At 32.6% G+C, this 26527-nt stretch overlaps 1 protein-coding gene across 1 annotated transcript in view; it reads right to left on the reverse strand.

Moving 5' to 3' along the window:
- The window catches only part of LOC127870931 (twitchin-like), a 229367-nt gene that overhangs the window by 149427 nt on the left and 53413 nt on the right, over positions 1 to 26527 (reverse strand). The window contains 17 exon segments of the mRNA XM_052413522.1: positions 361 to 478; positions 2677 to 2724; positions 4425 to 4444; positions 6268 to 6330; positions 8959 to 9030; positions 12986 to 13078; positions 14632 to 14695; positions 14994 to 15022; positions 15351 to 15561; positions 15841 to 15869; positions 16163 to 16406; positions 16713 to 16771; positions 17307 to 17394; positions 17630 to 17906; positions 18995 to 19086; positions 19692 to 19909; positions 26179 to 26193. Coding sequence (XP_052269482.1) covers positions 361 to 478; positions 2677 to 2724; positions 4425 to 4444; positions 6268 to 6330; positions 8959 to 9030; positions 12986 to 13078; positions 14632 to 14695; positions 14994 to 15022; positions 15351 to 15561; positions 15841 to 15869; positions 16163 to 16406; positions 16713 to 16771; positions 17307 to 17394; positions 17630 to 17906; positions 18995 to 19086; positions 19692 to 19909; positions 26179 to 26193 — 1740 coding nt within the window.

The following is a 26527-nucleotide window of genomic DNA, read 5'->3' on the forward strand; positions in this document are numbered from 1 at the left end:
AGGCAATTTTACCTCTACAAACTATTGATTGGATTCCTACTAATCATAACTTATAATTGCTGTTAGGTGCCTGATAAACAATCAAGCATCAACAATTATTTTTTTAAATATGATAGTGTCAATATGATTGACCTCTAACATACCCTTATAAATGCTCTGATTGGTGTATGTGCAATATCATATTTCAGAACTTTTGAATAAACTGATTCATCTAACATTCATTAAAATATGGTATATAAAGGATTTTATTCCCTTTACACATACGGTCACAAATGCTGTGGTTGTTATAAAAACTTTTTTTATTTAACTACATAAATAACCTGATTCATCCATACTAGAGTTTTATTGGCTCATACCTACCCTCAATAATGCTCTGATTGTTGGGTTTGTCAATGATCTTGTGTGTCGGGCCCTCTAGTTTAATCTCTGTCGCCTCTTTAGCCTTGACCACGCCCACCTTACGACCTTCACCTTTATCCTGACATGCGCAGCACAAATACCATAACAACATGCAAACTAGCTCTGCAATAATGCTTACCAAAATACTTTGTTTCAAGAGAGGCAAACTTTTTAAATTATGAATTTATTTGAATTTTTTAACATAGTTTTTGTTAATTATATTTTACTTTTTTACTTTTAAATAATTTTGCATACTATGAAACTGTTCAAGCACTTTTTGAAGCACTTGAAGTTTGATCGAGCTGTAATCAAGTACTGGGTAAGCATCATAAAGTCTCTATTTAACTAATGCTTATGGTTTTAATAAATACATTTATTCTATTACTTATGCTAAAGAAATATAAACTAATTAAACAAATGTTTAACAAACTAAAATTGAATGAAAATAAAATCTGATGACTGCAGAATCTGAAAAAAAAGTAATTTTACACTTTTCAAAGAAAACAGTTTATTGTATTAAAGAGCATATAATTCCACCAGCAAATATGTAAGTTCACTACAAGTATTATAATTTTATGTAGAGTCAATGTCTGGAAAGAATTATTGAATGCAACTATGATTGTGCATTTATATCCGCTTCTGAAAATAAGGCTGCAAAACGCCGATTCTCCAAATCAAACCATATAAGTGTATAAAGCATAATTATTATAATTTATTGCTAATTCACTGACAAGAAATTACTTTATATCTTTCATTTTTTGTGTAAAAAAATCTCTATTTGCTGAATGGAATATAGATCAGTTACAGAGGCTCTGGGACAGAACACAGATAAGGTCATAAGCACAAAAAGCCCACAATCAGAACAACATTAATTGGCCACATCACAAATTAATCATCATCAACACCCATAATACATTCTGTGAAAACTGCATTAATATTCATCCATGGGATAATTGACAAAACAACGATGTTTTATTGGTAATGTGATTGGCTACTCAGAATGCTTCAAAGTTCTTCACTAAACTGTTTGAGATCGGTACCAATATTGCAAAAATATTCAAACATCATAAATGGCATTTTAACCTTTAATAAGCACCTGTGATACAAAACCCCATAATCAACTATTAGACCTTAAAAGATACTTCTTATAAATTATTATTAGCCCTTTTCTGACCAAAGAAATGCTTGTAAGTCCCCTTGAAATGTTGTGTAAGTGTTTACTATTTCAAAATAATATTGGTTGTTTGACCATGTTCAGTATAATAGCAACTTATCCATTTAAGTTATCTCACTATGCATTCTCATTTTTTGCATTTTTATTTATCCTTTCCACACAATTTAAAAAGTCAGACATGTACATATTTATATACATGAACAAGGTTTTGATCCTTAGTTATCCCTGATTGTCTATCAAGAAGCAATGCATATAGGGGTAAACTTGGTCCAGCGATGCAAGGTTATAATGCCGCTCCAAACCATGATAACCCAACAATGAGCTGTTAGATGTTATACTCAATGGATTGATATGTAAAATCAGAGATATAGCAAATCCCATTCAAATGATCTTTATATTAATTGTTTTCAAGACACACCTGCAACCTTATGAGAAAGGTACTCTTTGAATTTTGCTAAAAATAATTAAGAAACTCAAGTCAAAAGAACAGAACTGTTTTGCATGTATAGTATGGAATTGACTTACATGCATAATTCATTTGCATGGTGTTTATGCGTTTACATGAATTTTGTTCTTCTTGTATGTTCTATGCACCCGCAGTAGTTTGTTTGAAAAGCTCTTAAATATTCAACTGTCACACAATTAGTCCTTCTTAAATTGTCAGTCATCAAACATGAAACAAACCAGGGAGCCTTGGATGATGGGTAAGGAATGTGAGTGAATGAGGCTTATGAATCATGTACACATGTAAATATGAACACTTGAACATCAGCTGCAAACATACAAGGATTTCAGACATAAGTATTAATACGGAGCCAAACAGGGGGTCTGAGCATTTATTTATTTACTTTTTTTAATCCTTAATTTATACTTAAGTGTTTTCTGTTGTTTGTTTTCTTTGAAAAGGTCACTCTGATTAACAAATAACCAATTTGGCTGAATGTTTATTATGTTAATGCCTTCTAATGTTGAAATATTATGATGCTATTATGTCATAACCAGGAAATGATTGAAGAAACCTTAAAAAAAAATCAACAATTAAAAATCTGAGTTAAGTGTACATTCCAGATCCCCTGTTGCTGTAACAAATAACATACTTGTACCTTCTTGTCTACAAGATCAACGGTGGTTCGTTTTACTAATTCATCTGTCTAAAAGAACATAAGGAGACAAAACACATTGGTAATAAGAAGCAAACAGAAAGAAAAGAACTGAAATAGCAACAGGGAAAATATGAATGTGTGGACATGGTTAAACATATTGTTCTAAAAGCTACAAAAAAAATCAAAATCTTCTACTTGTTTTTATGTAAAACAGCAAGCAAAATAATAAACTCTTACATTTCTACACACACAAAGTATCTTCCTAAGTCTACAAAACCATGAAAAATACCATGGCTTGTTACATCTGTATTTTTTTGTAATACAAAAATATACTTTTTTAAACATTTGTTTCCCTTTTTTGTTTGATATCTTACTGGATTTGGTATACAGTATGTGTAATAATTTATAACAAGAATCCCTTCGTCATGGTATTTTTTTGCACGCTTAGCAAGTATAAATGTTTAGGCAAGCTTGTATAACATTTCATCAATGCACTCGCTTTGCAATCAAAATGCGCCATTGTGCCATCCAGCGGAATTAAGACATAGCCGCTGCGCAAAAACGAGCACGCCTTTGCAATTCAGTTATGCAAATAGTTCTACGCATGTATTTACAATTCAGCAGGCATAATTACTTCTAGGACAGATTTCTATGAAATAAAATTGTATTTCCTTGAAAAAGAAACCCATGTTCAAGGTACTAATCCCAATGCAATGCACAATAAAAATCTAACAAAATCCCAATGATGTCACACCCACTAAATGTGTATTATAACTCATTAGACAAACCATCACCATATGAAAACTACATTAAGAGAGCTATAATTTTTGCTTGCAATTTGAAATCAATCCCTCAAAAATGCAAAAACCTTTTCTATTAATTTCATAATTTTTCTTTGCTCTTTTGTTGGTTTTTTTGGGGGTGTGGGGGAAAAGAGAAAGCACATTACATTTTCATTATTATCCCAAAATCTGTCTAAAATTATTTCAAAGATGAAAAGGGAATTGTTGAAAATTCTTTTTTTGAAAGGAGAATAGTTACTTTTTCATAAAATATCTTTAACAAAAAGGCATTTAATTTGCACAAAATCTTTAGTTAATATTGACAAGGTCTGCATTTTTGGAGATGTTTCACAACAATACTTTTCAACCCGACCTCATCCGATTCATAAATCACATAACCATCATTTTCATTTGTCCGCTGCAAAATAACAAGAAAACCTTATCATACCTCTGAATAATCAATAGATTTGATCATTTAATTTACTTCTATAAAAATAGTTTGTATTTAAATGTCAATGAGGCATTTTTCACTCACAAATAGCACATAAGAATCAGTTTTTAATGCTGCTTCCCATTTCTGTAAGAACACTCGTTAATTTTCTGTCGTCTGTTTAGCTGGTCTTTAAAATATCAACATATTTTCTAGCAAACGCAAACATTTTTTGTTGCTATCTTGGGAACATATAAGCTCTGATATGTCTTTTTTATGCGTGATAAGTCCGCCTGCGCAGCCTAGCTTGCTGTGTATAAGGGTAAAAATAGAAAACCAAGCTACAAAATCCTGTGCTGCAGGGTACGTGAAAAACATTATGCGAGGTCTGTTAAGCCAGCGCAGTCTAAAAGATCACCCAGTTGAAAGCCCACAGACAAATCAGCTGTGAGGCGGGGATAAAACGCTACATAAGTGATTCAACTTCTAAATGTGAACATGATCAAAACAAAAAAGAAACAAATAAATCAACATACCTCTTCTTGGCGAACCTCTTCTGATAACGGGAATGGCAGATGAAAAAGAAAGATTATTTGTTTATTTATTCCCTGTTAACAGATTTATAGCTCCAACATGCTTTGAATGATAGTTTGTGGTTGCATATATAACTGCGTGACAAATAAATTACATATGGATAAGAAACACAAAGAAATAAGTTCATACACTGTGAGTCATTATCAAACCTGAGTAAATTTTGATTTCTGACAATATTTTATCAATAAATTAAAAATTCACAAAACTAATTCTAAGACAACTTTAGAAAAGTTTTACAAAAGTTCTTAACACTCACAAATAAACTCACGTATCATTAATTCATTAATTGGGATTTTTTTCACATATAAAACTTGACTTTATTACAAAAGGATAATAAAAACAGTTTGTATAGCAAAAATTGTTTCCTGAAAAATACGAATGCAACCCTACTCAAGATGTCATCATGTCTATCATCTAATTGTTACCAAGACTCTTTTAAAATGGCATATAATATCACTGAACTTATCCTTCAATTACAGACTGTATTCTTACTTTCATAAACAGTTTGAATTCCTTAACAAATTAAGGATTAATATCCATTCTCTGAGCCTTGCATACACTTCCAAAGCATCGCAACATGCTCGCTAATTACCCCAACGTGCTTACAATATGAGCTTCTTCATGGAAAAACAGGTCTTATGCCATGTGCATCGAGCGTAGCTTCAGACTAGCCTGCGCAATCTTGCAATCTAGTCAGGAGCTATTCTGTCTGCTATAAATTCATCCCTGGTCTCATAAGTGGACATGGTAGCTTTGGACAGGACTGCATGAGGACATGGTAGCTCTGGAAAGGACTGCATGAGGACGTGGAAGCTCTGGACAGGACTGCATGAGGACGTGGTAGCTCTGGACAGGACTGCATGAGGACATGGTAGCTTTGGACAGGACTGCATGAGGACATGGTAGCTCTGGACAGGACTGCATGAGGACATGGTAGCTTTGGACAGGACTGCATGAAGGCATGGTAGCTCTAGACAGGACTGCATGATTGCGCAGACAGGTAAGGAGCTAGGCTAGCTTTTTATGGCTTAAGAACCATTGTTGCATGACGCGTCTCATATTGAAAGTGTATAGGGGGTCATTTAATGTTCAATAAACAAGTAGAAACAAATTAACAACCAAGAATTTTGGTTCTCTCTCCATGAGTTTGTAATAAAATAATTGGATTATGCAGCCATGAGCTTCATGGACCAGTAAAAATATATATCCATGATTGTTGTACCCAAAAATATATATCCATGATTGTTGTCCCCAAAGCCTCGGATGACGTATACAGAAAAAGACTTGAAATGCATTGTAACTTTAAAAACAATATAGAGCAAAAGACTGGAAAGCTTTTGCATTTAAACACTGAGGCAATTAAAGCAGATGTCAATAAATGTATTGAAGAACTGATGAAACTAACAGCAACACACTTAAATGCATTGCAAACCTTAAAAAGTTTACAGAAAAATATTTGGAACGCCAAACATGTTTAGAGCAGAAGACTTTTAATGAAAGAATATTTAATTAAAAGAGGAAAATACTTGAACAATGAGAAACTTTTACGCAGAAAATTTGGGATGACTGATTTAATACGAGCTCTATTTGAAATAATGATAACATTTACAGCAAAAGACTTCAAATGTATTGATACACTATAGACTTTAAACAAAAGACTTGAAGTAAGTAGAAATTTATAAAATCTCAAACATGAGGCTTGATACTTGTTTCAACATTTGAAATCTAAGAAAAAAATGGACAAAAGATAGGAGATCAATTAAATCTCAGTATGTTAAATCATACCTCCGTTTCCATTGATAACATGGTCAACATCGTTAATTTCTCTGTCGTCATCCATGTGGTCCTCTTGTACCAAAGAAAAATGCACACCAGGATTTCAATGGCAATGCAAACTCTGATTATATTCTTTGTTGTGGAGGATTTTAAAGTATAGTAACAAAATATTACATACACAAAATATTTACAAAATAATTCAGGAACATATGTTTTGTATTTTGATTTCAGCTGCATTCTAAGCCATCAGAATGACATGCAAATTAAGTTATTTAAAACAAAAATTTTAGGTTAGATAATCCACATGTATTAATTAGTACTTCTTTTACTCAAATTGATTTCAACCTTTTTACTTCTTGAATGATCACTTATCCAAAATTATTAACTGAAGGCTATGATAATTTGATTTGAAATACTGAACACATAACTGTATGAAAAAAATGTGTGTTCACATCTAATACCATACACATGTTGATACCGGTACTTAATTTACACAAAAATTAAAGTCATTTAAAGAAATTATAAGTATTTGCACTGCCATTTATTATCGAAAGGGCAAAGGTAGAAAAAACAGTAAGTAGATAAAGCTTGTCTATATATCCAGTGACCTTCCAAAGTGTTGCCCAGGTCAGAAAAACACTTTTCTGTTCTTGGACAGCAGATTGTCTTCAAAGCAGGATCCTGACTTGACCAGTGTTATCATTTTAACCCTTTGCATGCTGGGAAATTTGATGTCTGCTAAAATGCCGTCTGATGAATTTCTATAATTAGCATTTTCTTCGATTTTTTTCAAAGAATCAGAATAGCAAACAGTTTGGATCCTGATGAGACGCCACGTTCTGTCACGTCTCATCTGGATCCAAACTGTTTGCAAAGGCCTTTAAAATTCGGTTCCAGCGCTGCAAGGGTTAATGTGTCATTGACTTATGATGAGTATAAGTAATTAATTTACTCACTATCTCTTAACATTTTCTTACACAGTGATCTTATTTTATATCCAAAGATGTCCAAAGCTCAACTTCAGACTTAAACATTTAATAGCTTTTTAATAAATATTTGTGTTCAAAGAAAACTTGTTTCTGTCCTGTATCTGGTGCCTATCTTATTCTATGATCAAAAAAGCAAGTCGCCAGTCCTTAATAAATAAAGAAATCATCACTTTGATAACAAATTCATACCTAAAATTCATCTGCATTTTTTTATCTTAAATATGTACATATCACAATAATAATGATACCAAATAAGACTCACATTCGTTATTATTTAAAGAAAATATATATTTTTTATCAATGAATATTTTCTGTCAACAGGTGTAGTAACACATATACAATTTCATGGTTATGTTAGGAATTATTGTATTTGGTTAGATGTTATAATATAAGTTAAGTATAAATAAGTGTGTACATTTGCATATACCCATAAAACAACACAAATATATGAGTTATGACAAAATGTTACAATTAAGACAGATAATAATTAATTGCTTTAGTTGATTGCAAAGAAGGGATTAAGTTGCGGAATTAATCATAATATTCATCATCATATACAAGACACTGCTAGTAAATTTCTAGAAGCATAATATAGTGTTAGGCAGCCTGAAGTTTTCATGGAACAAAATTATTTTAATGAGTGAACATTGAAATTAGTTCACATAAAAAGTATATGATAAATAAAATTTCAATCACATTAAGTAATGTTAGCTTCATTATAAATGACAGCTATATGCGTCAAACATCAAATTAAGCTTGATACTTGTACTTGCATGCTTTTTTTATATTTAGCTAAAACATATAGGTTGGAGATTTGTTTTAAAACAATAATTTTACAATAGTGCTACACATATTACTACTGTGTTTTTTCACTTTTGTGTGAATTGTAAAAATTGTGCTGATATTAAAATCTCATTTAACAATTAACAAATAAACAAAAGGGGAGTTAACAATAATATACAAATAATAAACAGCAGATCACCCGATTGATGTTTGGAAAAACTAAAAAGTTTATGTTTAGGACCTAACAGAGCTATTAATATGAATATTGCACTAGTGATAAATAATTAAAAAAACTGAAAATAGTACAGGCTTCTATGGCAACAATTAACTTGCCCAATGAGACAGACTGAAGCATTAACTTTACTGCTTTAGTAATGACCACTGAAATGTCTAGGGTGTTGCTAAGGAAGGTCACGGGAACAAGGTTACTATCAACAGAACTGACCCAGATTTAAAATTTCTTTAAGAAATAATAAAACAAACAGCCTATGCAATTGAAAGTGTTCAGATTAAAAATGCGAAAATCGTTGATATATGTGCTTTCATATGTCAAATAGTAGTATGATTACTAGGTTGCTAATATTAGTAAAATCTGGGTCAATTGTAAGTATACATGAATAATACATATTTGTCAACATGCAGAATGTATCAACAGAATTGTTTCATGGAATGGAACAAACATCTTTACAAAGAGTTCACTGCATGAAAAATTCCTCTATTTTGCATGTCTTTTAAAGATAGTATGCAATCCTAATCACAATGCATCTATATCAAAATAAGCATTTTTCAAAATGCCATAAAAAACCATTTGCCAATGAATTGAACATTTATTGCATTTTAAACTCCATAATTATAACATATTTAAAATGTCAGCAGTAAATGAATACATTGAAAGGCTTCTGTTGACTCTCTTCAGAAATCCACTTACCTTCTTCAACAATGATTGATGGCTTTTTGGCGTAAAGCGTAGGCTTACGGTTGTCAGGTTTCTTAGACTTTCCTGTGTAAAGTACATTCCAAATGCAAGCGATATAGAAAGGAGTAGGTACACATCTATGAAACCAAACCATACTAACCTTGGCATCTGATAGAAACCATTTGAGGGGGCCCTTTATACTGCCTTTTACAAATTTTAAAACACTATTTTTCTGGCAATTTTACATTTTTCTTCTCATGGGACCCATGCACAAAGGAGGATTTTTATAAACCTTATCTTAACACCAAGAGATAAACCGTGTCAGTTTTGCCTTAATGCAAATTTAATTTTTAATACACAGTATCTGTGAGTGCTGTGTAATTTGGTAACATTTTTAAGTAGAATTGATGATATCCATAATGTAGAAAAACATTTACAGTTGAAAGATGGGGAAGTTTCTGCAAAGAAAATTTTGTAGAGAATAAACCGAATAAAAAACATACCTATTATAATTTTTTGAATGGCTAAAAAAAAAGGTATAAAAAGCACTATGTACATTGTCACAAAAATATGCATGCGAATAGCAGCAGAGCTGACAAACATCATCCAAAGCACGGAGCGTATATTGACAGGAGTTGAAACGAGTATTTGACCCTTACTGTAGTCAATTCAAATTTATGCAAAAACTAATCATCCGATTTTATTGGTTTATACGTTATCTTGTTGCTTATTAATTCCTCTTTCAAAAAAATATAACTTTTAGTATATTTCCGTTGTTATTAATGGATATAACGCGAGTTAAACACGAGCAATAAACATTTTATGTTTTACCCACGCGCGTTTAACCTTGTCGATACTTTGTTACGTAACCAGTAGCTATTGATTAGCGTACATCGAAGTGCGAGGTAATACATTTTGATGTACCCACAAACGTCTTTTTTTTAATTTTACTTTTATTTCTCGGCCGATTTTGACAAATTATATATCATTAGAAAGCCTACGTTTTGTAGTTTTCAGATATATAAATATATATGAAGTTTATCTTCTAATTTGGGCAGCCCGGCGAGTTATAACTTTAACTTTTGCAAATTTCATACCGTTTTAGAATCTATATTTACGGTAAACATGGTCGTACTTTATACAGATTTGTAACGTTTATATTAGGAGTTCAGTTTTTAAAACTACATCTTGCTTAGGAGAATAGAATACTGTATAAGATAGAAAAAAAATGGGTTTAAAAATGAAAGTTAATAAGGAATTACTTTGTACGAAAGTATCGCGCGGTCATAACGCTCTGAACTGATGCTACGGTCTTGGCGATTATGCTTTTGTTTAGATACCGACTATTAAATTTCCGTTGCCAGGATTATTATATTTTTTATCGAACATATTGTTCGAGAAACATATCAATAAATCTTACTATTAATGAAGCTTAATAAATGAACGATTTCTGCTCTTGTTTATAACACTGAAAGGGTGATAATTTTATATGAGACCTCGTATATAGCGGACCCTCTTGATATTTTCGGCTTTGCACACTTCAAATAAAATGGGTGTGAAAAACATTCATTTGTTGTTTATTATCAAAGAGGTTAATATGAATAATGATAAGAAAGGTGATGTACCTTAAATTACCAATGAATAAAAATTATTTAGAGATTCTTGAAAATCACGGTCGGTGTTACGCAGATCATTTCGTATTTTGACATCAGTGCATCATGTCTAACTATTCAAAATCGGATTTTTTTCACTGGGATGATGACGGCTTAGATTTAGACGAATTGTTAGGTGATTACACATGTAGCAGTGATGATTCTGAGAATGTTAAACCGTGTAAGAAAGTAAAAGTGACAAAACCAATCGAATCAGTGGGTGTTTACCAATGTACAGAGTTCCCCAAAACTAACAAGACAATGTCTCGTTTTCGGGGTCATATGATTTCCAAGCACGGATACGAATGAGTGAATGGTAAATATTTCATTTGTTTCATCATGCTTATTTCATCGATTGCATCTGAATCGGAGGGCATTATGGCTAGTGGTAAAGAGTAACAGATCTTGTTCAGTTTGACAAAGGTAGATTGTTTTTACTCCATTACATGTTTGTTATAATCATTCTTGATTTTAGTTGTCTTTTACTTGGAATTAATACAAAAATAGAGAGGTCATTGTTCGAAGCTTTGACACCTTGATTAAGCCTCATCAGGGGTGTGAGTGCTTGATTGTAATACCCATTAATGGCACGCTCCCAACCAGCTCTTGTTTATAACACAAACAGGGTGTTAATTTTATTACGAGACAGCATATATAGCGGACCCTCTTAATATTTTTCGGCTTCGCATACTTCAAATAAAATGGGTATAAAACATTCATCGTTTGTTGTTTATTTTCAAAGAGGTTATTATGTTTAATTATATGAAAGGTTATTTACCTTAAATTATCAATTAAAATAATTTAAAGATTCTTGAAAATCCCGGCCGAAAAATATCAAGAGGGTCCGCTATATACGTTGTCTCGTAATAAAATTAACACCCTGTCTGTGTTATAAACAAGAGCTAAAATCGAAATTTATTAAGCTTCATTAATAATTAGCTTTATTGATATGTTTCGTGAACAAAATATTTCAAAATATTCCATAAAAAATATAATAATCATGACAAAGGAAATTAAATGGCCGGTATCTAAACAAAAGCATAATCGCCAAGACCGTAGCATCAGTTCTCTGCGTTAGGACCGCGCGATACTTTCGTACAAATTCATTCCTTACTTAATTTCATTTTTAAAACCTTTTTTTTTCTATTGTATAAAGAATTCTATTCTCCTAAGCAAGATGTAATTTTAAAAACTGAGCTCCAAATATAAACGCTACAAATCTGTATAAAGTACAAACATGGAAGCCGTAAATCTAGACTCTAAAACGGTGTGATATTTGCAAAAGTTAAAGTTATAACTCGCCGGGCTGCCCAAAGCAGAAGAAAAACATAATATACATTTATATATCTGAAAACTACATAACGTAGGCTTTCTAACGATATATAATTTGTCAAAATCGGCCGAGAAATGAAAGTATAATTTTAAAAAAGACGTGAGTAGGTACATCAAAATGTATAACCTTGGCGCTTCGATGTACGCTAATCGATAGCTACTGGTTACGTAACAAAGTATCGACAAGCTATTTGCCAATACGGTCCCGTTTCATATCTGTCTCATTTAAAATCTGTTTCCAAAGCAAAAAATCTACCAATATAGAAAATCTATTCACTTATCATTGTTATTCATTAAATATAATATTCATGATTTGTAAGTCTAAATGTATTTCAATTACAAAACTGAACCACATGCTATGTGACAAAAGGCACAAAAATTATAAAAGAAAAAAGAAGAACTTGATGCTCTAATTTTTCTTATTGTCCGTTGTGTTTTAAGTTTAAACATTGAAATTGTTTCCAAAAAATACATAAAATCTCACTTTGCAAAATTTCACTTTCAAAATAAGCAGAGTTAAGCAGCTTGAAAGCTATACTGGTATGCAGAAAATAAACATAACACCTCAAACTTATTTATTCTAATAGATGTTCAAAGGTCCAGAAAACACAGCTCCAACAAAAACAATAACATATGAGTTGTATCATGTGAATTGAGTCTAATGCAAAATGTGGCCAGCCTAGCCTCAGACTGTGGCCAGCCTAGCCTCAGACTGTGGCCAGCCTAGCCTCAGACTGTGGCCAGCCTAGCCTCAGACTGTGGCCAGCCTAGCCTCAGACCAGTCTCTGCAATTGCACAGTCTGGTCAAGAGCTTCCAAGTCCGATATAAGGTATGAAATGTTGCGTTATCAAGAAAGCTAGCTCCTGACCAGACTGCATGAGTGTGCCGCATATGGCATAAGACTCATTTTTGCATGATGTTTCTCATAAAACAGCACAATCACAGGGCATAATAAGCCACAAACACAATAATGATGTCTATGTTAAATTCGCCATAGAACCACTAAAAGCTGCGCCATTGTAAGAAGACCGAGCAACTTTTCCACCCAACTGACCTATATCGGGTGAATGATCGTCAACAACAATTGACGGTGTGATTGATTCCTTTTTCTGTGGTTTTGTTGGCACAGGGGAAGGCTCTTTCACTGCTGGAAATTTCACACATTGGAAAATATAAACCTGCTAATGTTTGTGTGTCATTTTGGGTCTCTCTTTGGGGTCAATTTCTGAAATTTTGCTATGTTCACTTTTGGTTCATAAGGATATTTTTGCCGTTTATATCTCTTCTGTGTATTTTAAGGCACTCAAATGACTAAAAGCTAGTGATAAAAGGTAAACAATATTTATCTTAATTTGTTGGTTGGATTACAATATCTTACGCAATTGACTACATTTAAGCAAAAACAAGTTAGTTTTAAATTTTAACATATTTTGATGTACAAATATTTCCAAGCTTTTATAAAATGATCAAAACACCGTTTTTACAACAAAAACAACACAAAACAATTTAAATTAAACAAGTAAATTCTATAGAACCACTTTTATCCTATTACCAGATGAAAATCAATAGTAGAACAACGATCGTATAAACTTGAGCTTTATACAATAGCTATTTTTAGATCAGATTTGGGTTTTTCCAAAAATCTGAGAATCTGTTTTTGTCAACTTCGGTAAAACATATAAATCTTCAAAAAATGTGATATTTGATATTATTAATGGAAAACAGGATGTTATAATAGGACAAATAGAATATTATGTGAGTTTTGGATAAAGATCAAGTTTATCATGATCGGCTCAAACCATGGAAGTGCTCGGCAAGCCTCGCGCTACAATGGTTCTAAGCCTCTCATGATCTTTATCCAAAACTCACATAATATTCTCTATATCATTCTACTGAAGTGAAATACCATCATCAACTCAGAACATAACTAAATTTTGGAATCATATAAGTGACAAAAGCGCGTACTGTGTATGTATTTATAAAGCATACACCTGACAAAGGATATGGAAGAGACTGGTACAGTTTTTAAGTAGTTAACATAAACAAAACTGATGTGTTTTAAAGGTAAATTTTACTTAATAGTCACTTAGGTAAATGTTCTTTATCAAAATTCTACACAACATGGTTTTGGGAATCTATACACACAACAGTGGCAATGGTCACACAAATGAATTGTCATCATCAAAGCTATAAATAGCTACAACATTTCAGGACAGAGTGGGAAAAGCTAGCACTAGAAAAATATTGTGACTAGAAGCAATACTGTTTAAAAGCATTTAAAAGAAAGAAAAGAAATAATAATTATTTGCAAATAATAGATACCAACTAAACAACCCGGAATGTGGTTTCACACCAAGGCTAACATCTTCTTCTATAAAATGTCATAACCTATCATAGATAGGCAACATTATTTGACACTATAAGAGCGTAATCATTAAAACTCTGGGTAAAAGATTCATTTTTGTCAAGATCCAATTATTAGTTTATATCAAAAGTGAAAAATAAGAAGGCAGCTACTAAAGCTACAATTTAGTTGTGTTATGATTATACTCATTGATAACAAACTTTCATTTACCAAAACAATATATTATCACCAGCATCATTTGTATTGCTTGTTTAAATATACCACAGCCTTACACAATCTAGTACGAATATTCTTACAAAAGGGAGGTAATGTGTACTGAAATATGAGTTGTGTACCTTTTTGTTCCTCCTGCTTCACCTCTGGTTTAGGTGCCTCGGCTGGTTTTGTTTCCTTCTTTTGCTGAAATAGATGATTTAACAACATAAGAAATGTGATTTTACACACATTACATGGAAATTATTTCATGATATGCTTTAACAATTTTAAGTTATACAAAAACTATTAGTACAATATGTAAGAGCATATTTACAATTTTCCAATAGAAACTTCTTACTGTAGCACCCTTTAAAAGTGATAAAGGAAAAAGTTCTAATATATTGTTGTTTTTAAATAACTGCCAAAACAAAATAATAAAACCTTAAAAAAAAATTCAAGTGTATTTTTTAACTGACATAAACTTCTTTTTTATTAAACATACCACTGTCTCTTCAACTGGTTTTGGTGCCTCTGAAAACAGTAAAAAAAAATGCATTTGCATGAATGTATTGGATAACGTTGTTATTTGCACTGAACTCAATTACAAACTAAAAACATAAATAAAGGTTTGTGGACATAATGGCCTCCTTTTTTTAAAAACAGTTACATGTTTTATAATGATCGTTTTTTATTTTATAATAAATCCAGCAAGTTTTTTTTTCAATTTATTGATATTTGATCACAGATATCCTCTTCCACTGTCAACTGAGTAGGACACACACTTTGCTACAAAATTGTGCAAAAAATGTAAAATAAATTGATTCAAGTGAGATAACAAATATGTGTAAGAGTTACACACCTTTCTTCTCTTCTGGTTTCTTCTCTTCTGGTTTCTTTTCTTCTGGTTTCTTTACCTCTGGTTTCTTTTCTTCTGGTTTCTTTAGTTCTGGTTTCTTTTCTTCTGGTTTCTTTTCTGCAGGTTTCTTTTCTTCAGGTTTCTTTTCTTCGGGTTTCTTTTCTTCGGGTTTTTTCAACTCTGGTTTCTTTTCTTCCGGTTTCTTTGCTTCAGGCTTTAAGTATTTAAATATGTGTGCTTTTGATTGTTTGACAATTAACTGTCCAGGCATAGCTGCTGCCCATTGATTAATAAGTTGAGTAATTATTTTTAAAAGACATTTTCACGATTGTTTTCTTCAAAACTGACTGTTTAATACTGGCAAATACCAGGAACTTCTAACAAAATTTTGGTCAATATTTACCTAAATGTTAAATATATAAGTGTAAAAAAAAAGATGCTTAAGTGCCAATGAACATAATTGTAATATAAGCACTAAAGGGCATTTACTTACAACTTTGTCTTCCACAGGCTTTGCTGCTGCTGAAAAACAAGTAATAAGTAATGTAAATTCTACAATCGCAGACACATTCAACCTAAGCTTGCATAGCAATCAGAGATATAATAAGGCTAGTTATAAAGCTTTTTTTCTAACACTGATAGAGACCAAGATGATGTCAAGGCAGCGATTTTAAGAGTCTATTATAAATTTTTAAGTAAAACATCAGTTGTTGCATCTGGAATGTATCTTATTCTCTATTGTAAATTTACAGAATAATGTTGGTGAATACAACCAGAGTCAGGTTAATAACCTAAACTTTAAAAAAAGAAAATACCTTGCACGCCAAGTGTGGCAGAACAAAAAGCAGAGCCGTGCTGGTTCTTAGCCTCAATCTTGTACATGCCAGCGTCAGCAGATGTGGCCTTGGGAAGGGTCAGTGTGGCAACACCTTGCTTGTAGTCAATCTTGGAGTTTGCCCCGTTCTCTACTGGCTTATCGTCTTTGCTCCATTTAATCTGTATGGGCTCAGTTCCCTTTAACTTGGCGCTAAGCTCAACTGACTCACCATCCTTGATGTTCTAAAAACATTTATTTCATCCTCTTGTTAGTTTGTCTAAGTGGATCTTAAAGCAGATTTCAGCAGCAACAGCAGCAGCGTTGCCAATATTGAAATCTCCACCAATATCATTATTCACTATCGTTTTATAAACAACCGATACACAATTAAAAAAATTCCTAGATTGTTTAATTATAATTTTTATCTTCATAAACCTAATTTCCCTAATCAGCAAAATAATCAATTCTTATTTAAAGTAATAAATAACTGTTATATGAAAACCTCAAAACATATACCAAAAGCAAACAAAAGTATACAAATGGTGTACCTTTGGCGCCAACTTCATTGTGAAAACTGGTGGATCACCCTTGGAGGCAGACAGAAGATCTGAGAGTGCAGAGTGCAAGGAGGGAACAGATTATGAATCATATGGTCATTTTTATAATGGGTAAAACTCTACAATAAGTGAAAAACTTATTATTTTTATCAATTGGATGATAATGGCCTATACTAAGAGTTGAAATGTTATTGATTTTACTGTAGAATAATGATAAAATAATAAATCACGTATTTTAACTGATAATAAATTACAAGTTGAACACCTGTCCCAATTTTCTTGAATTTCTTTATGACAACTAGCTTAAATTTTTATTTCCTCAATAAAAAATATCGCTAAAAAAATTACAACAAACTTTAACCATTCATTAAATAAGATGTCAAACAACTTTGGATACCGGTATTCAACATGTGATTTGTCTTGCAAACATTAATTGCTACCTTGAAATAAGTAAACTTAAGCAAATCTTTGTAAAACAGTCACTTTACATTTCTGTAATAACATATATGTTACAATTATATATAATAACACAATATTAAACGCTTAAAAATATAAATTATCTGATGGGCTCAATTGTTCCTTTACCTTTGATGTTAATCTTAGTCTCTCCAATAACTTCACCCTGTGGTGTTTTGATGTTGCACTTGTACACTCCAGAATCACGGTCACTAGGCTGAAATAAGGACCAAGGTAAGGAATTAAAAAGCAAGTATTGCAGACAAGGCAATGAAGATCTCACATTGACTTATGTTTGGAAAAAAAATATGTTCAACAATTCAGCACTTCGAACCTTATGCATTAAGATCAACAGCAGGTCAATATTGTTGAGCTATAATATTTCAACAAACAAAACTACCCCACCCATACAAACAACAAAGCCTATGAGCGAGCATGTCAGTTGTACTCACCGACTTCACCTCCATGAGAATGGTATACTTGTCTTTATCTTCCTTGCTGGGGGTCACGTTCAAGAAGTACCGACCCCCACTCTTCACAGGCAGACCGCCTGCCGACCACGTCGCGGTCGGCTTTGAGCCCGACTTTAGGAAGAACATGATTGTGAGAATCTGCCCGTTGTTATCAAGCTTAACGATTGGCTGATCAAAGAATTCGAGTGCGGCCCCAGCAGGGGCGGGTTTCTGCACAACTGCTTCCTCCTTTGGCTCCTGTGTCTTAAAGCCAAGCCTGAAGTGAAAATCATTACAGTGTGAAAATTTTGTGTTTGATTCTTTGAATAGAATTGTTTAATCTATTTGTGTTTTTAATTTTATGTAATATAATAAAACAAATGGAGCAATACTGGTGGTATTTTACTTATTTAGACATGACCCTAGGACCCTTCCAAAATGTATTGGAAAACATTGGTTGTTCGTTTCTCGTTTCTCACGATATTGTCAGATTTGTTCCCCAAACAACACAATGCACGCAATCCCAGTTAAAATCAAGCAGTGACAAACATTTGTGTCAGCTTTCTGTTTTAATTTAGTTTGGATTTTTGCGGTTTTCAACAGTATTTCTGTCATTTCATGGCGGACAGTAAAGCAACTCACACTTTTCTTGGGGAAACTGGATTACCAGTGATGATTTCAATTACTTATGCCATTAATTGACTATTGCCCTATTTGAATCAGAGGTTTGGAGGAATGACTTCATGAATTTATGACCAATCACCACACATGTTATGTGGCGGGGCTGGGAACCAAAATGGCCTTTAACGTGTTTGTTGTCGAGCAGTTTTTAATCAAATTATTCATGATTCAGCCAGTGTAATGAACACATTTTCACAAATTATAGCAATTTATATGTTAGATTTATGAAACATTTTGAAAATCCTCCAGTCCTTAGCTCAACCTCAGAAGCATTAATTCATCATCATCTCATGAAAGCAGTGGTGTCAATGATTAAAGGCAATCTTTGTTACTCTGCTACATCACATGACTGTATAATTGAAATTTAACCTAAAATAAAGTTGTATTAACCCTTCACCACTTAGATATTTATTTTGACTCATTTGTAGTCCTTTAAAAAGTTAAATTTTATTGAAGACGTTTCTTACTAGATTAAAGTTTAAAAATCTTAATTTCCAACCTTAAGATACAGATGAGCAGCAAACACTATAAAACCTGAACAGACTGCGAGTTACTCGCAGGCTGTTCTGGTTTTAGGTTGTTTGCACATAGCCATTTTCACTTTGCTTCTGAGTGGAAAAGGGTTAAAAAACGCCAGACACATAAACGAATCACATAAACGAATATGTTCCCTGAATTTCTTACGCTTCCAAATTGATTGTAATGCTAGCTGTTCCTTCTCCGCTGTCGTTCTTGGCTGTGACCTTGTACACTCCTCCATCGTCTTTGGTGAAAGTCTATTAAAAATATTAAGGGTTTAGCAGATAATTCTGATCAACAGCGGACCGGACAAAATTGTATATATGAACCGTGCTCTTCAAAAAAGGGGTTGAATGCATGTGTGTCAAGTGTCTGCCAAGATTAGTGGGTGCAGTCTGCACAAGATAATCAGGGACAACACTTTCTGCAAAAACTTTTGCTAAGAAGAGACATCCTTGAAATGAAGAATATCATACAAGCATAAAGTGTTGTCTCTGATTAGCCTGTGTGGACTGCACAGGCTAATCTGGGACTACACTTTATGCACGTGCTTTAAACCCAATTTTCACAAAGCATGGTCCAAATAAATGCTATACACAACAAATTGTGGCCAAATAAAATAATAAGAAATAATCAACAACATTCATTCATGTGCATGAAACGTACCTTATGTTCATGACATCACTTAAAATTGATAAATATGAATTGACTGAATCAACAGAACAGTTTTTGTCTTACAAAATCGTGCTTTGTTGATTTTGTATGTGCTTTTTTTAATGTTTCAAATCTGTAGTATGACATGGCAAATGCCTATGGTGCCAATAAAAAGGAATCTATGCCACTGCAGGAACAGTCTGCCTACCAGAATGTCCAAATAGATAGAGTATTCCTCCCCTTTCTCGGTGACACGCGACTTGACACGGTTTGATTCCGTAATAACTTTGTTGTCCTTGTACCATGTCAGGGTTGGTTTAGGATTAGCGGTACAGTTGCACTCAATCACGAGGTTCTTGCCATCTTGTTTGACACTGGGTTTATCCTTGAAGCTAGGCCCCTTACCTCCTGTCTTTCCTTGGGCTCCTGAGTTTGGAATGAGATATTTTTGAAGAAAGGTTCAAATTATAATTGTTATCAGTTTTCATGGTGTACATGTTACTGTACATGTAAAAAATTGTCTTTATGAATTAATTACACTCCAGATTTCTTAAAATATCCAAACCACCATGAACTATTATGAATGCCATCATTTTACTATTGAGATGTCCGCGATTGCAAACTGTTTAATTTTTTGCATAATTTATCTAAATACTTGCAAATGTATGCAGAATTAGTTGCACAAACAGATTTTTACTGTTTTCTGTATTATGGCACATACACAATATATGCAAAACCACAGACTGATTTTACTATTCTTTTTAAGAAAATTTAACAATTTATTAAATACATCACAAATTTCTGCACTATGGATGAGTTTACAAACACTGGATCAAGTGACTGGCCATCACATGTTAACATGTTAATTTCCAACACTATAAATATTTCAAGATAATTTTTCACATAAACACAATCTTCTTTTCATTAATGACTGATTTATGTTTAATAAAATGCATTTAACCCACTAGATATAACTTATATTTCGATTACATTGTTTCATTTAATTTCAATCTGATACATGTTATTTTAATGGTATTAATATATCAAAAGCAATATTTAAGTTAACATGATAATGTCATATAACCATGTTATAATTTATTATATACTGTTTTTTCACCATGCAATGAAATCTGTCTTGCGCCACTACATGTATACATAGATCTATAAGCATTTATACTGTTTTATTCAAAAGGAAAAGAACTCCTAACACTAGATAATAATAATAGCAATGACATGATAATATATCCAAATTTCCCTAAGACTTGGCTATCAAATGAGAAAAAGCTCTAGGAAAATTATATTTTACTATGTTTATCTGTGACTCAGGATTATAATATCTTCAAGATTATATTAAAACTAAGGTGATACATTACACAACACATGAATAGTATATCATTTCAAAACTATAGTAGGCTACAATACAGTCAACTCTTGTTGATCCACCTTTCCTTACATAAAAAACAAACATGTTGATGGTTGAACACAACTATATATATCTACAAAACAGTTTTTTCCTTGCTCAACTCCATAATAAATTTAGTTAACCCATTTATGCCTAGTGGAATCTCCCATCCTTTTAAATTGGATCAATTTATTTCCAAAATAAGGGATGTCTAGTATACTTATTTCTATATTTAGAATATTTCTTACAGAAATTCATTCAAGCAAACAGCACAGACCCTGATGAGATGCCGCATGATGTGGCGTCTCATCTGGGTCTAGGCTGTTTGTCAAGGCCTTTTTTCTAGACGCTAGGCATAAATGGGTTAATGTATTAAGCATCTGAAAACCAATATTAGTCAAAAAGAGTGAGAATTCAATTAAAATGATTCTCAAACTCAACAATAAAGACTGAACATTTTATTTACAATATTTTTTCCAAATAATGCATGCTTGACTTTCTTGAGGAGTTGACTGTAAGTACATCTAGAACTGAGGTGCCTGAAATATCCCCCCTAAATGTGCTATTTAGTCAGAGGTCATTGGCAGTTCAGCTTTAACCCTTTGCATGCTGGGAAATTTGTCGTCTGCTAAAATGTTGTCTGCTGAATTTCTTAAATAAGCATTTTCTTCGATTTTGTTTTCAAAGAATACTATCAGAATAGCAAACAGTTTGGATCCTGATGAGAAGCCACGTTCTGTGGCGTCTCATCTGGATTCAAACTGTTTGCAAAGGTCTTCAAATTTCGGTTCCAGCACTGAAAGAGTTAAAAACTAGTTACCCAGTACCCAAAATTGAAAGCTTCCTCCTTATGAAGTTTCATCTAGATACCGCATATTATAGTCAATTGCTGGCCTTGACAAACTTTCAGCATGAACTTTGGTAATAGTGTGAAATTATGAAAGCAGGAGTTCTTGTTCTTTCGCAATTCAATGAAACCTAACGACATGTTTAGTTCCACGTTGCAAATTTTCATAATTTTCAAGACATTATGCCCCACGCAAAATTGAAAGATATAAACCAATAAAAAGCAATAAATCTAACTAGACTATTGCCAAGCAATATAGTCCCCTACCGGCTCCACCATTGTCAGAAATTCCACTGTTTTTAGATTATTATTTTTTGTTGTTGCCATAGCAACCAGAATTTTTGACGAAGAAACAAAATGAAATGATGTGCATAATGTCCATATTGCCATCTATCCATGTTGCAAGTTTCATGAAAAAATATTAAGAACTTTTAAAGTTATTGCAGGATCCAGGAAACCGCAATTTTCAGCAGTATTTCTAGTCTAGGCCACGACTTTTATATTTCTTGGTTTACAAAACCGCCGACCCTAATTTTTGGAAAATGGGAAAAAAAATAAAATCGGAAAATCGTCTTTTTTTTAACTATTTTATTCCCGACCGCACTGCAAAACGAGAAAAAAACGATCCTGTTTGAGTACGGTTGCGAATAAAATCAAGTAAGTACAATCAACGATTGGTTCACATATATTGCAGAGATCGGGATATTTTTCAATGTGACACATTATGTACCAGTCCTTTTATGGGCACTTCTCAAAATTTATTTCGGGTAAAAATTACAGACAATAAGAAAATCAGCGTCAGTCAAATGTCGACCCCATCAAAATTTATTTCCGTGTCTGTGACGCAACTATATTGTTTAACATGTTAATTATATTAAACAAACCCGATAGTATTTGATAATTAGTATAAATATTCCAATAAAACACTGCCATTATTTACGATATATGTGTTTAGGATTTTTGTAAACACGTCCGCCATAGTTTATAGGAACTGTACAGAAAGTTTGGAAATCGGAACAAATCGGTATATCTCGGAAAATCATTGATAAATGTATTTGTCGTTTCAATGCTTAGGGCCGAGTAATTTCGGCAAATCGGAACTCAACTTGTGTAAAACACTAGCTCAATTAACCGTTAAACTCCGCCTCCGTTCTCTGCAAAAGATTTGAAGGCGGAGCTATGCACGTGCTTTTATTAAATTGGAGGATTGCAATTGAGAAACAAACACACGATTGGTTCGGCATGTTGATTGCTAGACAAAGGAAGCCAATTTTTTCGGCGCGAAATTTGTCGCTTAATTGCTTCCGACAGAAAGCGGCTTTCCTTTGATGACGTCAAACTGTCAATTCACACAGACTGCACATTTTCGGAAGACTTTAACTGACTCCTTGTTTACAATTCCAGTAAAAAAAAAACACTTGCTAACATTAAACTTTGGATTAAATTATCAAAATAAAGCAAAAGCGAAGTTGACAAATATGATTAAATTAATTCGCGTCAGTTCAAATAAGACGTTTTGCGTTGTAAATCAACGAGTTTTCATGACAACAACAACTTTGACAAACATTACCGCGACGACGCATGGATCGATCTACCTCGATTTTTTTTTCATGTACGATCTCATAAGTCGAGTAAGAGCAAACACATACCGGGTAATTTGTGTATGAGTAGTTTATCTTATATAAGATTTATGCAACGGGCATCGCATTGCGTAATGGTGCGCATCCAATTTTGGAAATGAAGCGCAGTTTTTCGTTTTAATGGGAGAAGAACGCATGTCATGTAATCAGGGACCTATACGAACGTTGATTGTTATTGTTTACATTTCGATATTTCTGCGCATGCGCATTGACTGGAGGGCAAAAACACTGGTTACAGTAACGTAAAGCACTGACTCTAGATTACAGAGTACTCAATATACACTCCGTGCGTAAAGCATGTATAAAGGGCTTTTGCTTCGTCAATATTTTGATAACAAATGCGAAATAATAATGAATATCTTTAAAAAAAATAGTGCTAATATATTATATTTAGTACCAAGAAATGTATATTCACATATATATATCGATCCCTCTTCATAAAAACAATGTAGTTATAAGCATCAGAGTAAACGTGGTGGGAATACTAAATACTGACAATCCCACAAAACAAAACAATGAAATTGCCTTATTGTTTCTGATAGTAAGACTTTAATAAATGATATTGCAAAAATAATAAAACACTTTTTAATTTGATAATAATTATTAGTGGTATGGATAGGTTTTTTTTCATCAGCTTGTAAGAGGTGCATTTAATCAATTATCAAACAAAGCCAAAAACGGAATACATAAAAAAATTAAATGTTATGGTTATATACTTTTCCAATCAATAAATTTTCGTTTCGTTAACATTGAATGCCAATGTTAATAAATTTTATCATACAAACGCGGAAAAAAACCTGCATATTATGCAAATTGAATTGTCTTCGCATGTATATTGAAATCTCTTTACTAGTGACACGGAGCGTATATTGTCATCTAGAGTCCGTGCTAGTGATAATTAGTGATAATTTAAAGTCTAGCATTCTATAATAAACACATTATAAATTTCATTTCTTTAACGCAAGTATTTTTTACCATATTGTGATAGCTTCTTTTCATGATGGTATTGTGTACACTGAAGTAACGTAAAATCTTTACACGTACTAGCGAAGTTTACATTTGCCGGATCCCTTAATTACGTAGCAGTAATACTGCACAATATGTTAAAATTATATTTATTGAACACTGTATTATAATGATTCAATTAACTGGCTAATATAATGCACTAGTTCCTGTTAATCCATTTCTGACAGATTTCGTCATTTTGTAATGTTGAAATATTTTTATTGAAGCCACTTTTCTTTTTTGCTTTTAAATTTGGCTTTACTGATTTCTCAAAATGCCAAGAGATGTCATGGAGGTATCGTGAATTGTGTTTAATGAACAGACAATCGTCTGCAACATGTGGTTTATGGCATGGACCCAATGTGCCTTGGTTTATGACACCCTGTTGTCTTTGTCTGGACGGTCTCCGATCATAACGAGATAATCGATTTGTGATGTACAAAGGTGCAATTTAACACCTATGCTGCAACACAGAGTGTCAAAACTGGTGTAACAATTAAATAAATCAATAACATTTATCGATAAAATTTATTTAATGTGTAACAAGGTTAGTTTTTTTTAGACATATAGAGGTTACTACATGCACAGGTATGTTGCTAAGATAAAATCTATCTATTTGTTGTTTGTCTTCATCCTCAATTGTTTTCGTTCATTAAATCTATTTTATTCTGAAAGAATTACAATTTCTGAGACTTGTTTTAACTTCAAATGGTCGCAAAGAAGTGCAAGTATAGAAATTTTGTGGTAACCATATACCGTATGTGCTCTTAAATGGTTTTCCACTCCCGAGTTCGTTTGAAGTAAAAACAAATAATAACAATATTATTAAAAAATAAAGTTCCTTGCATGCTTATGTCTTTTCAGACATCATAATTAAAATTATATTTGATATTATGCATGATTATCAACAAAAACGTTGATTTTGTCAAGGCAGTACTATGAGATAGATATTGAGATAGAGCTTCTGTATATGCGCTTTTTGCCCTCCAGTAGAAACTCGGGTCATTTAGCAGGTGCGCGTGACGTCACTCGTCAACGTTCGTATACAAACAAGTTTGTTTGTATAGGTCCCTGATGTAATGGAGTGTTTAAAATTGCCTGATGTTACATAAGGTGCTGTTAGGACTCATTTCATTTGAAGATATAGATGTGTTTCATTGCATAATTTGATTTTTTGTCTCTGTGTTAAGGTTATAAAAGATATGATCTCTTTGTTCTGATGTTATTAGTATTAACTTTTTTTCCAATGTTTTTTTTTTTTTTTTTTTTTTTCGACCGCCCGATGGACCATTTTCAAAATAATTTTTGTAAACCAATAAAAAAAAAGCCGTGGCCCTATTTGTTGCCATAGCAACCAGAATTTTTCATGTAGGAACCGGTATTCAGTTTAAATTTATGATTTCTTTTAGTGTAAAAGATTATTAAATTTTTATAAAACACTAAGCACTTCATGGCAAGTTGTTACATAATATCTTAGTTAAATTAAGGCGCATAATTTGTGTAATTGTTAACATAGGATGTAAAAATCCCTCGTGCCATTAACTACATTTCATGTCAGAAAAATGCTTTCAAAGCTGAATATTGTATTTTGAAAAAGTAGGAGAACACCTCAGGACAATTTTTGGTGACAGACAGTTGGACAGTGTGACAATCAGACGTCCATGGCAATTCCAATATACCGGCAATACTGTGTATCAGGGGATATACATCAATATTAATACATGACTAGTATATAATATATGAATGTATGTGATATTAATTATTAAAAATTAAGAATATTATTTGATATCACACAGTTTACCTGGCTTAGCCTTAGCTGCAAATGTTTCATTGAACAAATAATATAAACAGGAATGGATAGATTCTAAATTTAAAAAAATCTTTTAAATATGTCAAGACCAATTACAAAGAAACGAAATGTATGCAGAATAATATAAATATTTCTTTTAATTGAATAAAACCTTCACAAGAATATAAATAATCGAACTTTGAATGCCATATTTAGATTAGTCCATCTCTTTTACAGATACAGTACAGACACCGTGTACTTAAACAAAAACGCCTGTCTGCGGTGTTCACTTTTCCCGATGAGTGACATTTCTCAAGGGAGGGACACGCTACTGACCGCTGTGCTTGGTGAACACCCGAAA

Source organism: Dreissena polymorpha, chromosome 1 (assembly GCF_020536995.1).
Source record: "Dreissena polymorpha isolate Duluth1 chromosome 1, UMN_Dpol_1.0, whole genome shotgun sequence".
NCBI lineage: Eukaryota > Metazoa > Mollusca > Bivalvia > Myida > Dreissenidae > Dreissena > Dreissena polymorpha.